We start from the raw sequence: 18,565 nt of genomic DNA on the forward strand, positions 1-18,565 counted from the left end.
GTAGGTTATTACAAGCTATTGAATATAGTTCCCTGTGCTGCACAGTAGGACCTTGTTGTTGACCTATTTTGTATAAAAATAGACCACATTTTGCAGAGTTTTGAACTTTGATCCATAAAAGTTTTGCAAAGCTGTTGTGAGGCAAAACCTACTCATGTTATGGTTTGGTTGACGTGGTAAATGGTGTCCTATTTTCTGTTTCGCTCTCCAGTTGGTGAATACTGATAGAGGGAAATAAGCTGGCTCCACATTTGCTGAGCTTTCTTACCGCCTCTCAGGCTTTGTCTGTTGGTTCCATTGGATTTGCTGTGAAGTTACCCCATTATTTGCCAATAATGGCAGGTTTATTTGGAGCAAAAGCTCAGCTGCTCTAAGAAGGAGGTCCATCAAGAAAGCAGCTTGGATGACAAATGCGTTTCTTTTTTCCTCTTTCTCATAACGTTTCCCCAGGTGAAGAGCCCGGGCATCTCCTGATTGCTCAGGGCCCGGGTTCCTTCTAGGTGTTTCTCTGTCATCTCAGGGCCTTGCTCTCATCCTCAGGGCTGAGTCTGGGCTGCCGGGAACTCCAGACAGCAGGGAGAGGATGGAAGGGGAGCAGGGCCCCCCGCTGCAGACTTAGGGAGGGAGGGGTACACTCCCCAGGCAGGGACCTCGTCTGCTTTTCGCTGCTGTGGCCCCAGCACCTTGAGCAGTGTCTGGTGTCCAAAACCTATTTGTAGACAGGAAGTGTTGGAAGCACTAGTAGCAGAGGGATCACAAGCAAAGTGCAGAAAACAGAGTTTTCAAAACAACTGCTAAGAAGTGCTTCTCTCCCTTGATCCCGGATGTCCACGTTCAAGGTGGGGGAGAGACCCCCGGAAGTCATAAAACCCTATTTTCTTATGGCTGCGTCTCAAGGAGAAGCCGAGCTGCTACGCACTGTGGGCTCCTCTTGGTGGTCCCTGTTCACCTCTCTCTCCAATTGCAAGTTCATTTGAAAATTCAAAACCCACAGGGCTTCTGAATGAACCACCCACCCACCTCACCCAGGAAGCTCTCCCCACGTTCCAAGAATTAAATATTTATTAGGTTTATTTTAATCAGGAATAAATACATGATTTAGCAAAGTGTAATGCTTCCCACTTAGAAATCCCTCTAAGTAACTGCATAACGTTCCCACCACAACAGCCACAATGGAGAACAACACATAAGACACTGCACAGACATCTGGAGGCGGCGAGGTCCCCTGCCTTATGGTGGAAGCCGGCGTCCACGGTGTTACGTTCGTTTCCCATACATTGACTGGCTGTTTTTGAAAGAGCCTTTGGGGATTGTTGAGAAAACCACAAACGTCTTCCTGTGTAAACACACTGGAATCTGATGATACAGAAAATCATGTAACTGCACATACACAAACCACCAGGGCAGTGATCTCAGACGGACGGAATGCATGTGCTGAACAGACAGACTTCTGTCGGCAGCTCCCTCCTCCTCTGAGTCTCTTTGCATCAGGGAAAGGGTCACGGATGCCTGCAGCCCCTTCTTAATAGCGTCCGGAGATAAATGCTTCTTCTTCTCTAGAACTTCACTATGTTTTCTCTCTCATCTCTGAAAATTATGTTTGGCAGAATTCAACCACTCTGATTCCCAGCTTTTCTGGAGCTTAGCATTTTTACGCATGTGGATGCCAGACTCTTCTTAGAATAAAATCCTGGATGAATTATTGCTCTAGAACTTATCAATTTCCTTTTTAAAAACAAAAACAAAAAACAATCCAACCATTCTCCCTTGCTCAATCCAGCCAGCCCTTCCACTCGCTGAAGATTCTGCTGAAATAGGAGCTTCTGGGTCACCTTACCCGACTCCAGTCCCATCCAAAGCTGTGAGCTGATTTCTCCTTTACACTGCCCATCACAATATTTGTTTATACACTTTTCTCCCTGTCTACACTGCTGGGGCCTGTAAATATATATATATATATATATATATATACACACACACATATATATATATATATATACACACACATATATATATATATATATGTATATATTTTTGACCTGACACCTTACCTGGGACTTAAAACAATACCTTTTGTGGCAATCATGAATTGATGCATTAATATAGGCAAGAAATCTCAGCTCACCAGAGAAGCTCTTTCTGTGCAGTGAGGCAAAGTTCCAGGCCCACCCTCATGCCTTCCCCCCTCCAGGCACCCCCTCCCCCGTGGGACCTCGGCAGAAGTAGGGAGGCCGTCTGACTTCTGCACAGGTGGCTTTGGAATGAGAAGCCTAAAGGGAACTCCTGACGTGGGGCTCGTAAGGAAGGTTAGCGTTTAGTGTCACTGAGTTCCCTTGAAAAGAGGAGCGGCATCCGGGCGGTCTCGTGACGGACTGGTTACAACGCTGAACGCAGGGCATCAGCCTGCAAACCCAGACCTCCAGCCAGGCCACAGCAGTTGGCTCACCCTCTTCTCAGGCTTTTCTCTCTGGGAAGCTCTCTCAGTGCCCTCAGGGTGTGCCCGCTGGGCGGCGGCGTGCTGGCGAGGGGTCCTTGCGCACCTTTGTGAGCCAGCATCTTCGTCTGTCCCACAAATACGCACGCACACACGTGCACGCAGGGCCATTCCCAAGCCTTGCCCCGTGATCCCAGAGTCAACATTTTGTGATGTGCCTCATCAGACATCAGGGAGGGGTGCCCTTTGTCGTGATGTGGACAGAGAAGACGTGAGTTCATCTCCGTGTGGCTTCTCTTGGTTCCTGGAAGACTTGGGGTTCCCCAGGGACCAGGGAACCGTGCCTCTCTGCACGATCCCAGGGGACAGTCTGAACCTCTGCTCTTTTGGGCAAACACCAGGTTATCTGTTCTCGAGCTAGTCTTCAAAGTACGGAGGTGACGAGAAGAAAGAGCTCTTCCTTTTGCTCCCGCTGTACATCAGGGAGACGCTTTTCTTCTTTCGATCGAAGTGAGTGCTGTCATCACCGGTCAGGGACAGGTAGGAGGCGATGCTTTCCCGAAGGCCGTAGCTGAAAAGGGATTCATCCACCCCCAGTGGGTTCCCTGCGCCCTCAGGGTCCTCCTGCAGTCTGCGAGTGGGAAGAAAGTGGACAGAGAAAGGGGAAGAGGAGAGGAACATAGAGAGATGGAGGGCAAGAGGAAAAAGGAAGAAAAACAAACAAAAAGCCCGGTTAATATTTATCTGACTTATTATTCTAATTCTGCTTCTTGCATTTGGCTGTGTGATCTTGGAGAAATCACTTCACCTCTCTGAACCACTATTTCTTTGGATGGCTGAAACCTCCAACTATAAATGTTAATGAAGATTTCTTTATGATATTTATAAGGAAGAGCTCTTTTATTCATTTCCCAGGCAGTTCTGATTGCTGACTTTCTTTGAATGCACCAATGGGATGTCTGGATCAGTGTTTAATTAATACGATAACCCACCAATCCCCAACTACAGATACCCCTTAAAATGCAATAGCTGACAATCAGATAAACAGAACAAATAAGGAAAGATTTTTTTCCCCTTAAAAAAAATATGAAGTCCCTTGAGATTTTGCTGGTGTGTTTAAGCTTCGTGAATGAGTTTATAATAATATTAGATTTATCCAAGATTCATTTGTGTGTTACGCTCTAGGATACTAGCAATTAGAAACAGCAAGGTGGTATCTTTCAGCTGGAAAATAGTCTTCTGCCACTGAATGAGGGCTCAATGAACATTTGCAGAACTGGGAGGCGGAGGCCTTGGCAGGGAGTGGCTCTGCCGTGCCACCCAGGGCAGGAGGCCTGTGACAGGGTCTGCCTCCCAGGGGCCAGCGGGGCTCCTCGGGGTCTGCACCTGCTCAGAGTGCAGGCTCAGCGGGGCCAGCTGTAACTAGCCACGGTTCTGAGGTGCTAGGCTCAAATGCTGGTTTTGAGCGTATGCATTCATGGATGGGACACACACACACACACACACCTGGCTGCCCTCCTCCAGTCGAAGGTCTTCTGGCGCAAGGTGACGGGGGAGTCAGCGGCCCCCACGGCCGGGGCAGCCATTGTGCTCTGAGTGAGGCAGGGTGTGGTCAGCACACAGCAGAGGCCGTCAGCCACCTCTGAGTAGGGAAGGAGACAACTGGTCAGTGACGTGGGATGCCCCAGCCAGGGTGGGGTGCGGGGCCCCGGCTGTTCACAAGGGGAAGCTGAGGCCCAGACTTAAGGGGTACACGGCAGGGCTGAGAGTCACGTGCCTCGTGTAAGAGACAGGAACCTGCCCTGAGTCCACACTGCCCTGAGCCGGACGCAGGTGGAGGAGAGAGTTCAGGATCCAGGATCAACCCAACGTGGGTTTGAATTTCTGCTCCGTCCCAATAGTGAATCACCTTGACCCTCCCCCAGTCTGTTTCTTCAACTGCAAAACGAGGGCACCAAGCTAACAGGTGAGAACAGCTGGCAGGACCCCCGCACGAGCCCCCAGACTCCGTGGTTTCCCACCGAGGCAGTGTCATCTGCTTAGGGTGGCCCTCTCGTGTGCACACGGCTCCCCCACAGCACCTGGAACAGGGTTCACATAGTGTGGGCGGGACTGCTGACGCGTCAGCTGGAAGCAGCAGAGGTCACAGGAACAATGCAAGAAGACAGGAAGGAAGGAAGGGAGGAAGGGAGGAAGGAAGGAAGGGAGGAAGGAAGGGAGGAAGGAAGGGGGGAAGATGTAAAGACAGAACAAAACGGATAAAAGACCCAGAAATAGGAAGAGGAGAAAAATGAAGATAAAAGGCGAAAGTGAGAAAATGGACAAAGACGAAAATGAAGAAACCTCTCCCCTCTCTGTCTTAGATACTCAAGCACAAAGAGGATGAAAATTAAATCCTTTTTGATTTTTAATCCCTCTGCTGAGCCTCCAGGGCCCCTCATCTTTCCAGGGGTTTTAAGACGGAGCCTCCATCTCTTTGAAGACTGCCCCTAGCCCATGTCATCGTGAGACAGACGCCACCCTTGCTGTACTCAGACGTTCTTACAGATGGAGGACATCCCGTGTGGCCTTATGGAGGCGGGAGAGCCCCGTGCTTTCTGCGTTCCAGAGGACATGAAGTGGCGGAGGATGTGAGCTGTGCTGACCCGCAGTGGGACATCCCAGGCCTTGGGCACATCCATCATCAGGTTTTAGGTGGGCGCACCTCCCACCTCACTGACGGAGTGCTCAGGGCATCCTTGCCAAAGAACAAGAGGAACTTTGAGTTGAAGGAACAAACCCAGGCTGTCAGGGGGCGGCAGGCGGTGATGCTTTGCCTTGTGGTGCTCCAGTGACTTTCACGGTGAACTCAAATGTCCACCCACGCTAGCTCACACCGAGAAATGTGAGATTGGACCCTGAGGTTACGGGGAACTTAATTGAATGTGAACCTGAAATAATTACCTGTCGTGGGTTGGAAATTGAAAGGACCTCCCAGGTTAGGAGGTGAGGGAGACCAGATCAGAGGCAAAGAGGGAAGAAATCAGGGGAGGGGATAGCACAGGCGGGGGGACGTCCTTCCTTAGAAAGGTGAATACTTAGGGTGGCAAATCCATTTTGGCAAAGAAGGAGAGGACCAGCACTTCTGAGCACGTGACCTGAGCCCGGTGCTGAGCTGGCCTGGCATGCTTCCGCTTGGCTCCGGGAGCCTGCAGCAACTCTGGGCCATCGGGACTGTTACACCCATTTTAGGGATGGGGAAACTGAGGAATCTGGGGTCAAGGCACGTGCTCACAGCCATTCCACAGACATGATTTTTTTTTGGATCTTGGTGACAGTCCTATAAGAGGCATTTTAAGCCCCATTACGAAGAAACTGAGACTCTAGGATGTTCATTAATTTGCCTAAGGGCACCGGAATAATAAACGTCAGTAACCCCTGAAACAAAGATACCTGTTCCCACTGCTTAGCGCACGATTTCTCTGACCCTGTCTTTGGCCTTTAGGAAGAATCTCGTGGGAGGTAAATCGGCCACGTTGTTCCCAACTTTGGGTCCTGAAGGCCCCCCTGGGGGCCTTTCAGGGTTTCAGACTCTTTTCAGTCCTTTGCAGAGGTGACTGATGACTGTGGCCGCTGATGCAATGGCCAGGGGCATATTTTTGGAAGGCGCTGCTTCTGCGCTGGCCTGAGATCCTTGGGGGTCCTCGGCCTGAAAGCCTCGTGGACCTGCCGGTGTGTAAAATCTTGGCTTGGGCAGCATCCTTCTCATGTTTGCTTTTGTCTATGCAAAACTTATGGTCGCCACACCTCTCAGATGATTCTTATTAAAAGCCAAATACCACAACCAACTTTTACTCATGATTAGTAAACGCTGTTTCCAGGACTCCCTTCCTCTTTCATTTTTAGCTAAGCTGCTAGGTGTTCAGGTGTCACAGGAGTAATGTTTGTTGTTTATTTTGCATCTACCCTGTGCCAGGCTGCGATGGCCATGTTACGTGACCCATCGCTTTCAATAATCACGACAACCACCGGCAGGGGGCTGTTCTCATCCACCTTCGGTGAACAGGGTACCGAGGCTCTGAGAGGTGGAGGTCTCTGCCTAGGGTCTCACAGCGTCCAGACCGTGGATGGGCCTGTCTCCCAAGTGGCCATTCCTCCTTTAAGACCTGCACTTCTCACAGGCCAGGTGTGATAACCCAGTCCCATGAGACTCCTCCTTTCACCTTGGAATGCCCTTCAAGGTCCCACATAATAAAGAACCCAAGGTGTGGGTCAGACATCCTGAACCCAAGAGGAGGAAGGCATGTACAAAGTGGAAGCCACTCTGTCTTCCTCCCTCTCACAGGCAGGAGAGGGGAGGAGGAGGGGGACCTCCTGGCTGGGGGACAGGGGCTCACACAGTCGGATCCCGTGTTTATGCGCCCGGCACTCTCGCCAGCACTTTCCGTGCACCGACCCAGCGGACTTTCACAGCGTCCGCCGAGTGGGAACAGTCAGTGTCTGCATCGCATGGACAAGAAAGTGAGCATGAAGGTGAACCACCAGCCCGAGGTTGCCAGGAAGATCTGAGACATGAACACAAGACCGTTCCAGAGCCAGTGTTTAGAAACGTAGCCACCTTTTTACTTTTTCTCCCTTTTCCGTGGGTGAAACGCTAACTCTTGACCAGGTGTTCGGGCCTTTCACAGTCTAACTCAGATGTCCTCTTCCGGCTCCGTACGCTGTACCGTCCCCTCTGCCAGCCCATGCTCTGCCTCTGCCGTCTTGGAGGCGCCCCCTGTCTTGGTCGGCGGGGAACTTTTGGACCTCACTTCCGGGCCCAGGAGGGACACACGGATGAGTGAAGTGTAATCCCTGGTCTCTAAGAGCTTGTTGGGGACACAGACTAGGACACAGGTAGCGAGGTCACCGGGCAGAAAGCCCGGAGTTCTAGGGAGAACACCTGCCTCAGAGGGGGGCAGAGAAAGCAGGCAGTTCATCTTCTCACGCCGAAGGCTTCATCAAGGAGGCCTGCCTGTCGGCCTTGAAGGTTGATGAGGATCTTGACACTTAGAAAAGGGGAAACGAGTGCCATTTCAGAGTGAAGCCCCAGAGGCACAAGCGCACGGCCCGCTTGAGGAAGTGCAGACTGTGGTTTTGAGTGTAGGGCCATCCTAACCCCTTTCACTTACGTGCAGGGAGAGGGCGAGGCTGAGGTTAGCTGCGTTCTATTTCCTTAGGCAGCGTTCTCAGGCGGACTGTTTTAGCCTGAAATCTACCATTGGCATTAACAAGAAAAGAGGAGATTAAGGAATCAAGTGGGCAAGAGAGCAAGGTCAACCACCCGGCACGTCTCAGTGACCCGTGTGCAGCCTAGACTGCGTTCGCTGGGGGGCGATTAGCCAAGAGGAGAGAGATCGGTCAGTCCTGATGGAGTGCTTCTTACCGGAATAGTGATTCACCAGGTCCTCCAGGCACTGGAAGGTGAGCCTCGGGGAAATGTAATACCAGTTGTTTGGCAGGCGGAAGATGCGGTAATGCTTCACCTGCCGGTGTCTCACCGAGAGGGAATAAAAACCTGCAGAAAGTGGAGGGCAAGTCAGTGGCATTCCACAGGCCCCCACCCAAGGCAAGCAGCTAAGGACCCCACGACCGCTGAGACAGAGAGACCTTCAGCCTCGTGATACAATGATGATACCTGGACATGCGCTCCTGTGTGTTGACCAGGGGCCACTTGAACCCCACCTGCTTGGATGTAGCTCACTCTTCAGAGACCCCAGACCGTGTTCTCTTAGAAGCACAGACACATTAGCCATGTTGCAATGCGGGCTTTCAAGTGCACGGGCTAGGTCTTTGCTTTGTGGGGGTACTATCTGGGGGGCTTCCACATCCTTCGGTGGGTCCTTAGACCAAGTGAAATGGCTAGAGTTGGGTTGCACCCTGTCCATCCAGGATCTGTGGTCATTCTTGAGTCTTTCCCAAGGATGCTGTCTAAGGTCTCTGTGCCCTGACCTGCCAGTGCTGCCCCACCACACAGTTATACCCCTGTTTCCAGGTCCCTGCTCCCTCTGATTTTTGTTTGGTTTTCTCATAAATTTGGAAAAATGGCAGTTGAGACACTTTTTTCTGAGTATTCCTAAGGAATGTAAAATGTATTATTGCTTCTTCAGGACCATGAGAGTAATGACCCAAGGTGGGTTCATCAGAGTGGCACCTTGGGTGGGACCTACACGTCTCTTTGCCTCAATTTCCCCAAATTGGAAGAGAGAGAATTGGACTTAGGTCATGTTTAAGGGTCCTTCCTGCTCTGTCTTCTGGGGTTCTGGGGGTGAAAAGGCGCACAAAGCAGTAAGAGGGGAGGGGCACTTGCATTTACTGAATCTTTGCTGTACGTGCTGGGCTGGGAGCTGAGCTGTTTCTAAGCAACCTCTCTGTTGATTCTCAGAAAGACCCAGGCAGAGCCTCTAAGCTGGTATTGTCCTCAAATATTTTATAGATGGATAAACTGAGGCTCAGAGCACTGAGTGACATGGAGAGGGGGACACAGCTTGGAAGTGGCTGCCCTGGAGTTGGGTTTTGTCCTCCTAGAGCTGACCTCCCAGGGGGTTCTGATGAGCATCCTCAGCTGTGTCCCAGGCCTGCCCTCTGAGCCAGCTCAACGTGTGTCTTCCAGTCATGTCAGCAGGGACTGGAAGCATGGTGAGCGGGTCAAGGGTTGCAGGTGGAAACTTATGAGAACTTTGCATACCCAAGGGAGCAGAGCCGGTTACTCCCACCCCGGCCCCAGCTCGGCTGCAGATCAGCCACGTTATTTTTAGATCAGCTCTGGCAACTCACATCGGGTTCGCCCCCCACCGCCCCTCTCTGGTTGTGCCAGCTTAGAGGCTGTGCCCAAGTCTGGGTCTCCTGCCTTGGGAGGCCCCCCGGGACATGCACAGGAAGTTTTGCCTTTGCTTTGATCTTGCTCTCACCCAGCATATTCAGGCTTTTGAGAGAAAAGTTGTTCCTGGGGTTTTTCTTCTTTTTTTTTTTTTTAATCACATATATATGGTCCCTCCTGCTTCCCCAAAGGAAAGCAGATGCTCATTTTGGCGAAGGGCTCCAGCACCAGGAAGATCTGGTGCTTAATAAGTGCACGGAAAATACTCTCAGATACCACATTTTCTTTTCTTAATAGTGAGTGTACATGAAACGGGCTAAAAACTTGGAAGTATTTTCTGTATTTAAGAAGTCCTTACTATTCTTAGCAGGTCTGGCAAAGCCTAAGCTATTCGTATTTCGCTTTTGTGAGTTTAAGTGCGCACTCCGGTCCAGACACCGTGCCCAGCTCTTTCTTAGTGTTAAGCCCATGTTACAATTAGGAAACTGAGGCTTAGAAAGAGGAGGTAATGAGTAACTCACATGGCCCAAACTAGAACTGGGGACCCTCGCTCTGAACCATGACAAAACCATGACAAAAAATTCGTTTCCACTGAATTACTTAACATGGAGGACGTAAGGAAATTGCAACAGTGAAGGTCACGCTGAGTATGCGAGGGTGTGCGTCTGCTCGTCTGATGTCACTGTAGGGACCAGCGGGGACTAATAGCACAACAAACACTATTCCATTATAAGGAAGGGGTTTTCTCTCCATTCCACAGATGAGAAAACTGAGCTCAGAGAAGTAAATGACACGCCCAAGCCCCGAGGTTTGCAGCCCACGTTCTCTCTGCCCCAGGTGCTGCCTGCCCCTAGCCTTCTCTCTTCTCAGTTGTTGGGAAATTCTCCAGCAGGAGTCTGCAGGGTATGATGTGGGTCAGAGCCGGCGCCAGTGCCCCACTGGGTCACTGCTGCCTGGTTCTAGTCCCCCACGCTTTGGCACTGGCCTTGCTGGTGATGTGTGGGCTGGGGGAGCTCACAGCATCGCATGGATTTGCGTGCATCGTGGGAGGAGGGAACACGAGCCAGGTAATGAATGAGTCAGCCAGGAGCAAAGCCTGCTTGTCTGACCCGCGCACAGAAAGATGAGTTGATGAGTTGGAGGGAGGCGGCTCACCTTTCTTGGTCTCACTCTCTCTGATCATGAAGGAGCCGATCTTCGTGTCTGGCAGCTGTAGCAGCTCCTCAGCTTTGTCCCTGCCCAGCCCTTCAAACAGCCAGCTGGGAAGAAGGAAAGGAGCCATGAGTATACGGAACATACCCTCCCCTCAAAAGACAGGAGGGCCGCAGAAATGATGGTCGAGGTCCAGTCAGTGTAAAACAGGATTAAAGAGAGCAAGACAGTCACCATTCATTCATTACTACCGTCTTTCAAGTAAAAGTCCCGAGTCCCCACTGCATGCCAGGCATTACGCTGGATAATGAGGACCCAGGAGCGCATGAGACATCTGTCATATCCTGTTTCTCAGATGCCAGCTGCACTGAGCCCATCCTACGCTATACAACACATAGGGCCCCAAAACGTGATGAGGGGCCTGTCTTGTAGTTCACTTCACGTCTGTGTCCCTTGGGCGCTGATTACCCAGCTCCTCCGTCACTGCCCCCTGGAGGCAGGGACCGTCTGTCATTTGGGGTTTTGTCTTTGTATCCAGGTTACCAAGCTTGGTGCACATCTGTGAATGAGTCAAGAGACACAAGAAAGAGAGAAAGCAATGGTGCTGTCTAACTTCACCACCTCGACAAGCCTCACTCTGCATTCTTTCCACTTCCTTCTTGTCTTCTCTTTTTCAGTATATTTTAAACTCAGTTGCCATTGCACTATGCATTTCTTGCTTTTTTTTTTTTTGGTTAACTGTTAAAAAAAAAAAAAGTGCAGTGGTAATACCGTAGCCAGCTCTCCGATGGAAATCTGACCTTCTAGAGGAGAGCGGGCACTTACAATGCTCTTCAGAAAGCAGCTCCAGACTCAGAGGCATCAGTGTTACGAGGGGAAAGACGCTCGCTCGTTTTGCAGAGCAGCCTGGGCCAGATCTCAGCGTGGAAGGAAGTGCTTTGTTAGTACTTGGCTGGTGTGTACTCGGAAGTCATTGTGCATCCTTTTCTAACTGTCTCTGTGTTTCAGTGAACGGACCCGGGCTTTTAATTACACGTCTGAATTAGCGCGTGCCGTGGCCAATATTAATACTCCATTGTTTCTCACCCTTTAACATCCCTCATGGCATGAAAGCGGGCCATTGACCCGGCTGGCTGAGGACTCCCGAAACACCACGTGCGAGGAGCCCCGCAGACATAACATCGGATACTGTTTGTTTAGGTACTGGTCTCCAGCAGCGCTTTGGTTGCTAAGATCATGACTATGCCCTATTCAGCCAAGTATTTCAGCTATTCCCTTAGTTCTCCACAATGTGTGGCTTATTAATTATTTTAGCATATGTGACAAATCTTCATCCTTTCAAGTCCTTACATAAAATTCCATGTATAAAAATGAAGGCAGTAAAACACAACAATAACAATAAACACGTATGAATACCAGTTATGGGCCACATACCATATTGTATTAAGCTCTTGAAATCTAATCTTCATATCAACCCCCTAAGACCAGTGCTATTCTCTCTCTTTCACTGATGAGGATACGGACGGTCAGAGTGATTCAGTAATTTATCCAAGTCACCCAGGTCACAATTGTTAGAGCAAGAATTTGAATGCATTGTTCCTGGGACATCCAGTTCCATAACCACTAGACTGCACCGCCTCCCTTCCTAGTCTATATTTTAAGGGCATTTATTGCATCTGTTAGATTGGAAACCCATGGGGTCATGATTACACCTTGTTTGTCCGGGTTCCTCATCCCCCGCTCCTGCCAGCATTCAGCCCCACATCTTCCACTGGAAGGTACCGAGGCGTGGAGCCACGTGACTCACATCTCTTTCAGGATGTGACTCTCGGAGCAGCGACTGTCCCGCTTCTCACCTTCGTCCTCCCAAGCACAGCCACGACTTTGGGATTCATGATCGAAGCCAGTAAGACTGCAGTGAAGTGCAGCAAATTACATTTTTTCGGGAAGTTGAGGCAGTTTTCTCTGCTTCACCAGGTGAGGCACGTGGTGTGCAGGGATGTAAGGAGGTTACTTCTGGATCCCTTCAAATGCCAAGGGTGCTCCCTTCTCTCTTCCTCTGGGTCGCGCTCTGGCCTTGGTAGCTGGACAGGTGAGGAGACCGTGGCCCCAGGAGGTTAAGGAACTCTTCCAAGGCTCTCCGGTGGGAGCAGGAGGTACGCTGGCCTCCAGGGCCACCTGTCATGCTGCGCGGCCTCCTCTGCACAACTGCCAGGGACAGCAACGTCCTTGCTTTCTCATCCGCCACATCCGGTAGTTAAAGGTCCTTCTTTTCCGCTTGACTTTTCTATGTGTCAAGGTGGGAACATAAGCATTTTTGGCAGTTCCCTGTGTTCTGGATGTGATTCAGTAAGAATACAGCTCATGCGTATTGAGTGCCAGCCATGGTTCCAGAACTCTCTGTGGCCTATCTCATTCGCCTAACCACCCTAGGCTTCAGTCACATTGCTGTACATTACTGTTCCTGTCACTCTATACTGCGATCTCCATCTGACGGGTGAGGCAAGGACACTGATGCTTAGAATGTTGAACTGCTCGCCCACTTGCAGCCAGTAAGTGACAGAGGCAGGACCTGCACCCAGACGGACTGACTTTTGGCTGCTCCCTCATCTGATCACCGTTCCTGAGTCCTTACTGCTGCAGGAACACTGCATTCGAGCTGAGAGATCCACCATTCGTCTTCCTGATGGGAAAGTCGAGTTCCAGAGGGGGGACGGGCTAGCCCAAGGCTGCACCCTTCCTTGTGGACTAAGCAAGGAGTAGCGGTTACCCTCTCGAACCAATGCCTTCCTTTCCACTGTCCCTCACTGGACTGTCTCGGCACACACAGACCAGTCACTACATAAACACCGTGCTTTACTGATGCTATTTTAGAAGTGCACTCACCCGTGGTAAACTCTGGCCACACATATTCCAGGAATGTAACTCTCTCGACCAGTGCTAAGGGAAATGGCTTTCCACCAGCCCCCTTCACTGTAAGGACAAGAACAGGTAGAAAAAGTGACGAGGGAGGTAAATGAATGAACAGACTGAGTAATCAGATCTAACCCAGGCACACTGGGATGGCCCTTTTTTAAGGTCTATCATTGGCTATGCTGACTGAACTTTCTCCCTATGAAAATTCAGTTTTAAACTATATCCCCCTTTTCCGAACTAACTGGGAAATCCTCCCAAATGCTGGCGATAGCTCCCTTTCAGGGATCAGCAGCTGATGCTTCCAGCCGATGTTCCACAGTTGGAGGAAGCTGAATAACACTCCACAGGATCCCCAGGATAGTTTCATACGTCTGTATCGGTGAAAAAGGCTCAGAGCCCCTGTTTCTTCTACAGCTTATTTCAAACCATGGAGAGAAATCAGAATCGAAGGCAACACCTTACTGTTCATCATCAGAGGTATTTTGGGCCCTCCTACCTGATTCTGCACTAATATATCATATCAACCCTGCCTCTGTGGGAGGAGATGAGGCCAACGTAAGAAGCAGAAGTTGGATCAGAAAGGAATGTATACTTTATCCATCAGGCAATGGGGAGCCACTGAAGGCTTTAGAGCACTGGCAGCATTAAGGAGGATTAAACATTAAGGCCTGCTGTATGGGCCACATTTCTCACCTCACAATAAGACCAGAGCCCATGTGGAATTGGACAACAATGGCCAAAATCCCAGAATTCCCACCAAAACTGAGTTCTTGCTTTTGGGGGCATCGTATACGTTCTGGAAGCTAACTCACTCAGAAATCACGCGCAGTTTCTCCCCGCGGCGGAATATCGGCGGGCTGATGTCAGGCGATGGGTAGTCACTCAGCACAGCCAGGAAGTCGCTGTCCAGTCCTGGAGAAACAAGGCAAAAGGGTGCTTTTATTCACGAGGAGATGGAGAGCAGCCCCGGGAGGTGGGGCAGAGCTGAGTCCCTCCTGGGGACTTCTCAGCTGGAGTCACCTGTTTTGAAACAGCAAACAGCTGGCGCTCCTCTCTTCAGGGACAGTGACGCGGGGTTCTCAAAGAGACCCAGAGGGTCAGGTGACCCGATGACCTGCTCTCAGTCTCAGGCCTGGCCTGGGCCTGATGTTCTCATCTGAGAAATGGGGATACAGAGGTCCTTGAGCTGAGGTCACAAGACCTGGCTACAGCATCTACCCAATATCTACTGATCTGTGTGATCTTGGGCAAGTCCCAGAATGCCTCCCAGCCTTGATTTCCCCATCTTTAAAATGGGGCTAGTCATGCCCCTTTCCAGGATTTTGAAGAGATGAGATGAGATGAAAGCATGTAGCAGCACCCCGTGAATGATGTGGTGCTTTAAGAACATCCCCTCTTCCTACCATTGCCTCCTTGGGGCTTGCGGGCTCCACATCTGCTACATGTTGTGGGGGGATGTCAGGATTTGGCTCTGTGAGTTCTGAAGACCCGCCAGGACCAGGAGATATTAACTCTCAAGCTCAACAAAGCCCTTCTTCCTTGTAGAATGTAAGGCTCTGTGAAGCGTGTTCTCTGGTCCATTCTGGTTCACGTGAGTACAGCTTACTGTAGACTAGAGAGAGTGACGATACATGAGCTTGCTGTTTGACACTAAGCAAAGCCTTAGTGATTTACCGTAATTCAGGTGCCTTAGATGCAGTGTCATATAGTGGTATGTTTTTGGGGAAATAGCATATCCTATAAATTGGCAAATACAGTAGTTGTTTCCTATGACGTTCCTAGGACTCAAAATTCTGGGCAACATACCATTTATTCATTCATTTGCCAATTATTTACTGAGCACCTACTGTGGGCCAAGCATGGTGAACAAAGCAGGCGAAGTCTCCCTGTTCCCCGGGAGCTCACAGTGCAGACAATACATCAGTAATAGTGGGAGGGATCATTCCCTGCCCCCTTCACCACAGCAAAAGCTGGAGAAATCCCAGCACGCGGGCATGATAGCCTTGGTGCCCAAATTGGCCACTTTCTAGGGGTCTTCATGTGGGACCTCTAGCCCCTGCCCTTTACAACTCAAATGTCCTGTGGTCTGCAACTCGTCGGTCTTGGGTTAGACTGAGTCAAAAAGAGAGCTTAGGTACCAGGATGAGTAAGAATGGATGGGGAACAAATTATCCCATGGAAGAGTGCACTCAGATGTACTGTTCACTTGGCAATACACCTTGCAAAAGCTGAGTCACAGGCAATACACTTTGCAAAAGCAAGCGCTCCTGCGTGTGGGATGGAAACCAAAAGCCAGCCCCCTTCACTGTAAGGACCAAAAACGGAGAGGGTCATGGGGCGAGCAGAGTCGGCCGGGGGAGGGCTGACCAGCGAGGGCTCCGGCCTTCCCTGAGCCTGTGGAGCGGCCTCCCTCACACCCTGCTTTGCTGAACTGAAAGCGCTCTTTGCTTGCGGTGCTCGGGCTAGTATGTGTTTTCGCCTTTGTGTGACTGTCAGGGAAGGGCTGTGAACGCCAGGAGGCGCTGTCTTGTGGGCTCCCCCCCCAACCCAGCCCAGCATCGTGCCCATCCCACCCAGGATGCCCAAGGCAGGCTTATCAGATAAAAATGTGAAGAGGTCCTGCTGCTCCTAGAGCCTTGAAACCTGCCGTTGTGCTGAGTTTTTAAGGGGTCCGGGAGTCAGAAGCCTGACTTGTGGCAGGCAGCGTGGTGGGCGGCCATCACGGAACCGGCGCCCTTTGAAAAACCAGCGTGGAGGCAAGACGCACAGCATTTGTTATCTGTGACAATAATGGAAACTTGAAATAGACGGCGTGTCTACAAGAGGGGCTGGGGCTTTGATCTCTGATTCTAGAGTGAGGCTGTGAAAAAGAACAACCGTCTTGTCGTAACGTGAAAAACAGAAACAAAAACAAAGTCCCGTTATAATCAAAAAATAGTCTCAATAGGGGAAAACAGGCTTAAAGGGCTGGAGAGGTTCAGTTTCACAACAACAAAGTCGAGCTTCCTGTGGAATTTCCGTGATCGTGTTTTCATAGCAATGACACTTAAACATCACTGAGAAAATCCTGCACTGGGGCTTCTGCTTAAAGATGAGGGCCTTTGTGGGGTCTTTTGCAGGGGACTTCAGGCCTGTCCCTACCACCTTCACCCCCAGTGTTGGGAAAACAGACAGCAAAGCCAGCGCAAGATAGGAAGTTGGGGGTGTACTTTTGCGAGAAGGGCAGCGGGTCTAAACAAGGTCTGGTGCCGGCATCCCATCTAAGTCTTCCCTGCGCTTTGGCCCCTGTGGTGAAACAAATGCGAGGTGGGAAGTTTCAATTCAAACATTATGGTGTACCCCTGGAGCCCCCAGCTTGGTGGGCAGTGGAGCATTTGCATGAAGTCCGACAAATGAGGGGTACGGAGAGGAGGAGATTGGAGGAGGTAGACAGGATTCCTGCAGACTCAAGATAAGGAAACAAATTAAGTGAAGAAATGTGTACTGGGCACAAAAAGGAGAAATCCAGGGAGAATTTTCAGAAGAGAGAACGGGCTTTGAAATCAATCAGACCTGGCTTGATTTCCGCTGCCTCTACTTAATCGTCCTGCCAGTTGGAGAGAGATTATTTTTCAACTAATTTGAGCTTGATTTCTTCATGTATAAAAAACGGGCGATATCAAAGTCAACCTCATCTGATCAGGTTAGGATTCGGGAGACATACACGCACAGTCTGCCTTAATCTGCGGCAGCTGACACCGTGTTTCTGGCCTGGGGCAGCTACCCTTCCATCCTCCAAGACCAGTTTCAGCCAGTAGTGTCATAACTTTTGAAAAGCCTCTAGTCGTGTGAATTTGAAAATATTCTTATCTTCTGAAAAACAAACTCCATTTGGTGAGAACAGAGGATGAAATTCAAGAGACTGAATATTTGCTGATAGCTCAGCTCAAAAATGAGTCAGATCGAACAACACGTACAAAACTGTAAAATAGGAAATGAGTCCCCAGAAGGAAGGGGACCGAGGCAGAACTTACTAGCCACAAGTTTTACTTGGTCAAGAGAACAGGCCCTTTTTTGCATTATTGTTCCTTAGAGCATTGTTATCATTTCTTTTAAAGTGCTGAAAACTTTAAGTAGATCTCATTTATAATCATCTAGTAAAACCAGCTCTTTTTTTTTTTTTTTACTTCCAATGCTCCTTACAACCCTACGGAACATATATTATTTCAAGGGTGAAAAACCCAGGCTGGGGTGTTTTAGGAATGTGCCCAGGGGAGAACGTGAAGGTTTCCAAGCCCACGGTCAGGTCACTAAGACACTTAGCTCTTTTTGGGACTTAGTTACCAGGCTCTCCCCAGTCGACGCTCCACCCTTGACAGGATGGGACCAAGGCTGATTTAAGTGGGGCTTCAGGGTTGGCACAAGCATCTCAGTGCAGTTGGTGGGAGAGGCATTAACCAACCCAGCGAGTTCTGCTTCTGGTTTTGCATTTCCTTGAGTCATGCCCAAACTCAAGGCCTCCAGAGGGCCAAAGCAGGCCTCACTTTCAGTATCTTTTACAGGATGTACACACACACACACACACACGCGCGCGCGTGCGCGCACACACACACCCCCCTGACCAATCAGACAGGGCTGAGCAGCCTGGCCTGATAGAAGGCCTGCCGAGTTCTGTTGGTCATCACGGACCATGGCTTGTGCCTGTGGGTCCTGTATAATGGGCTGGAAAGGGAGACAGTGGCCCAGAAAGCTGTTTTCTGTTCAAAGCCTTGGCTTCTTCATTTGTCAGATGGGGCAGAGTGAGGCGGAGCAGGCCCCGAGGCTCTCAGATGCACAGCGAGGTGGAGAGACTTGCCCAAGAGCACACGACTAGTAGGTTGAGAGCCTGGTTCTGAAGCCAGGTGATGCATCGGCAGAGGACGCAGACTCTGCTCTGCAATATCTGCTCTTCTCCTGGTCACAGCTGAGTACCACCTACACTACCACTTACTTAACCACGTGTTTCTTTGGGTTAATTCACTTAAAAAAAAATCCTTAACCCCATCCTAAGCAATGTGAAATCAGGGATTTGATGGCCTTGTTATGATTTGTATGGTAGCCATTAAATGTACAGATGTCATGCATTTCAGTATGAAAGTTGAATAATCATGTTCCACCTAAAACCACCCTATATACCAGCAGTGGGGTGAGTGAGACCCGGATGGGAAACGTGGGTCTGGTCTAAGATCTGGCGTGGATTCCTGTCT

General features: G+C 50.2%; 2 protein-coding genes across 4 annotated transcripts in view; one reads left to right on the plus strand and one right to left on the minus strand.

Annotated features, from left to right (window-relative positions):
- The window catches only part of TG (thyroglobulin), a 202,783-nt gene that overhangs the window by 119,184 nt on the left and 65,034 nt on the right, over nt 1-18,565 (plus strand). The gene's annotated exons all lie outside the window — the stretch shown is intronic.
- Nucleotides 1,045-18,565, minus strand: part of SLA (Src like adaptor) — a 31,141-nt gene continuing 13,620 nt past the window's right edge. For all 3 annotated transcript variants that reach the window (XM_031690393.2, XM_072949748.1, XM_006207997.4), the window contains 6 exons: nt 14,153-14,252; nt 13,311-13,397; nt 10,428-10,531; nt 7,839-7,970; nt 3,941-4,076; nt 1,045-3,065 (listed from right to left, as the gene is read on the minus strand). In XM_031690393.2, coding sequence (XP_031546253.1) covers nt 2,852-3,065; nt 3,941-4,076; nt 7,839-7,970; nt 10,428-10,531; nt 13,311-13,397; nt 14,153-14,252 — 773 coding nt within the window. In that variant the 3' untranslated portion in view covers nt 1,045-2,851. The remainder of the gene's footprint in view (nt 3,066-3,940; nt 4,077-7,838; nt 7,971-10,427; nt 10,532-13,310; nt 13,398-14,152; nt 14,253-18,565) is intronic.

Source organism: Vicugna pacos, chromosome 25 (assembly GCF_048564905.1).
Source record: "Vicugna pacos chromosome 25, VicPac4, whole genome shotgun sequence".
NCBI classification, from domain to species: domain Eukaryota; kingdom Metazoa; phylum Chordata; class Mammalia; order Artiodactyla; family Camelidae; genus Vicugna; species Vicugna pacos.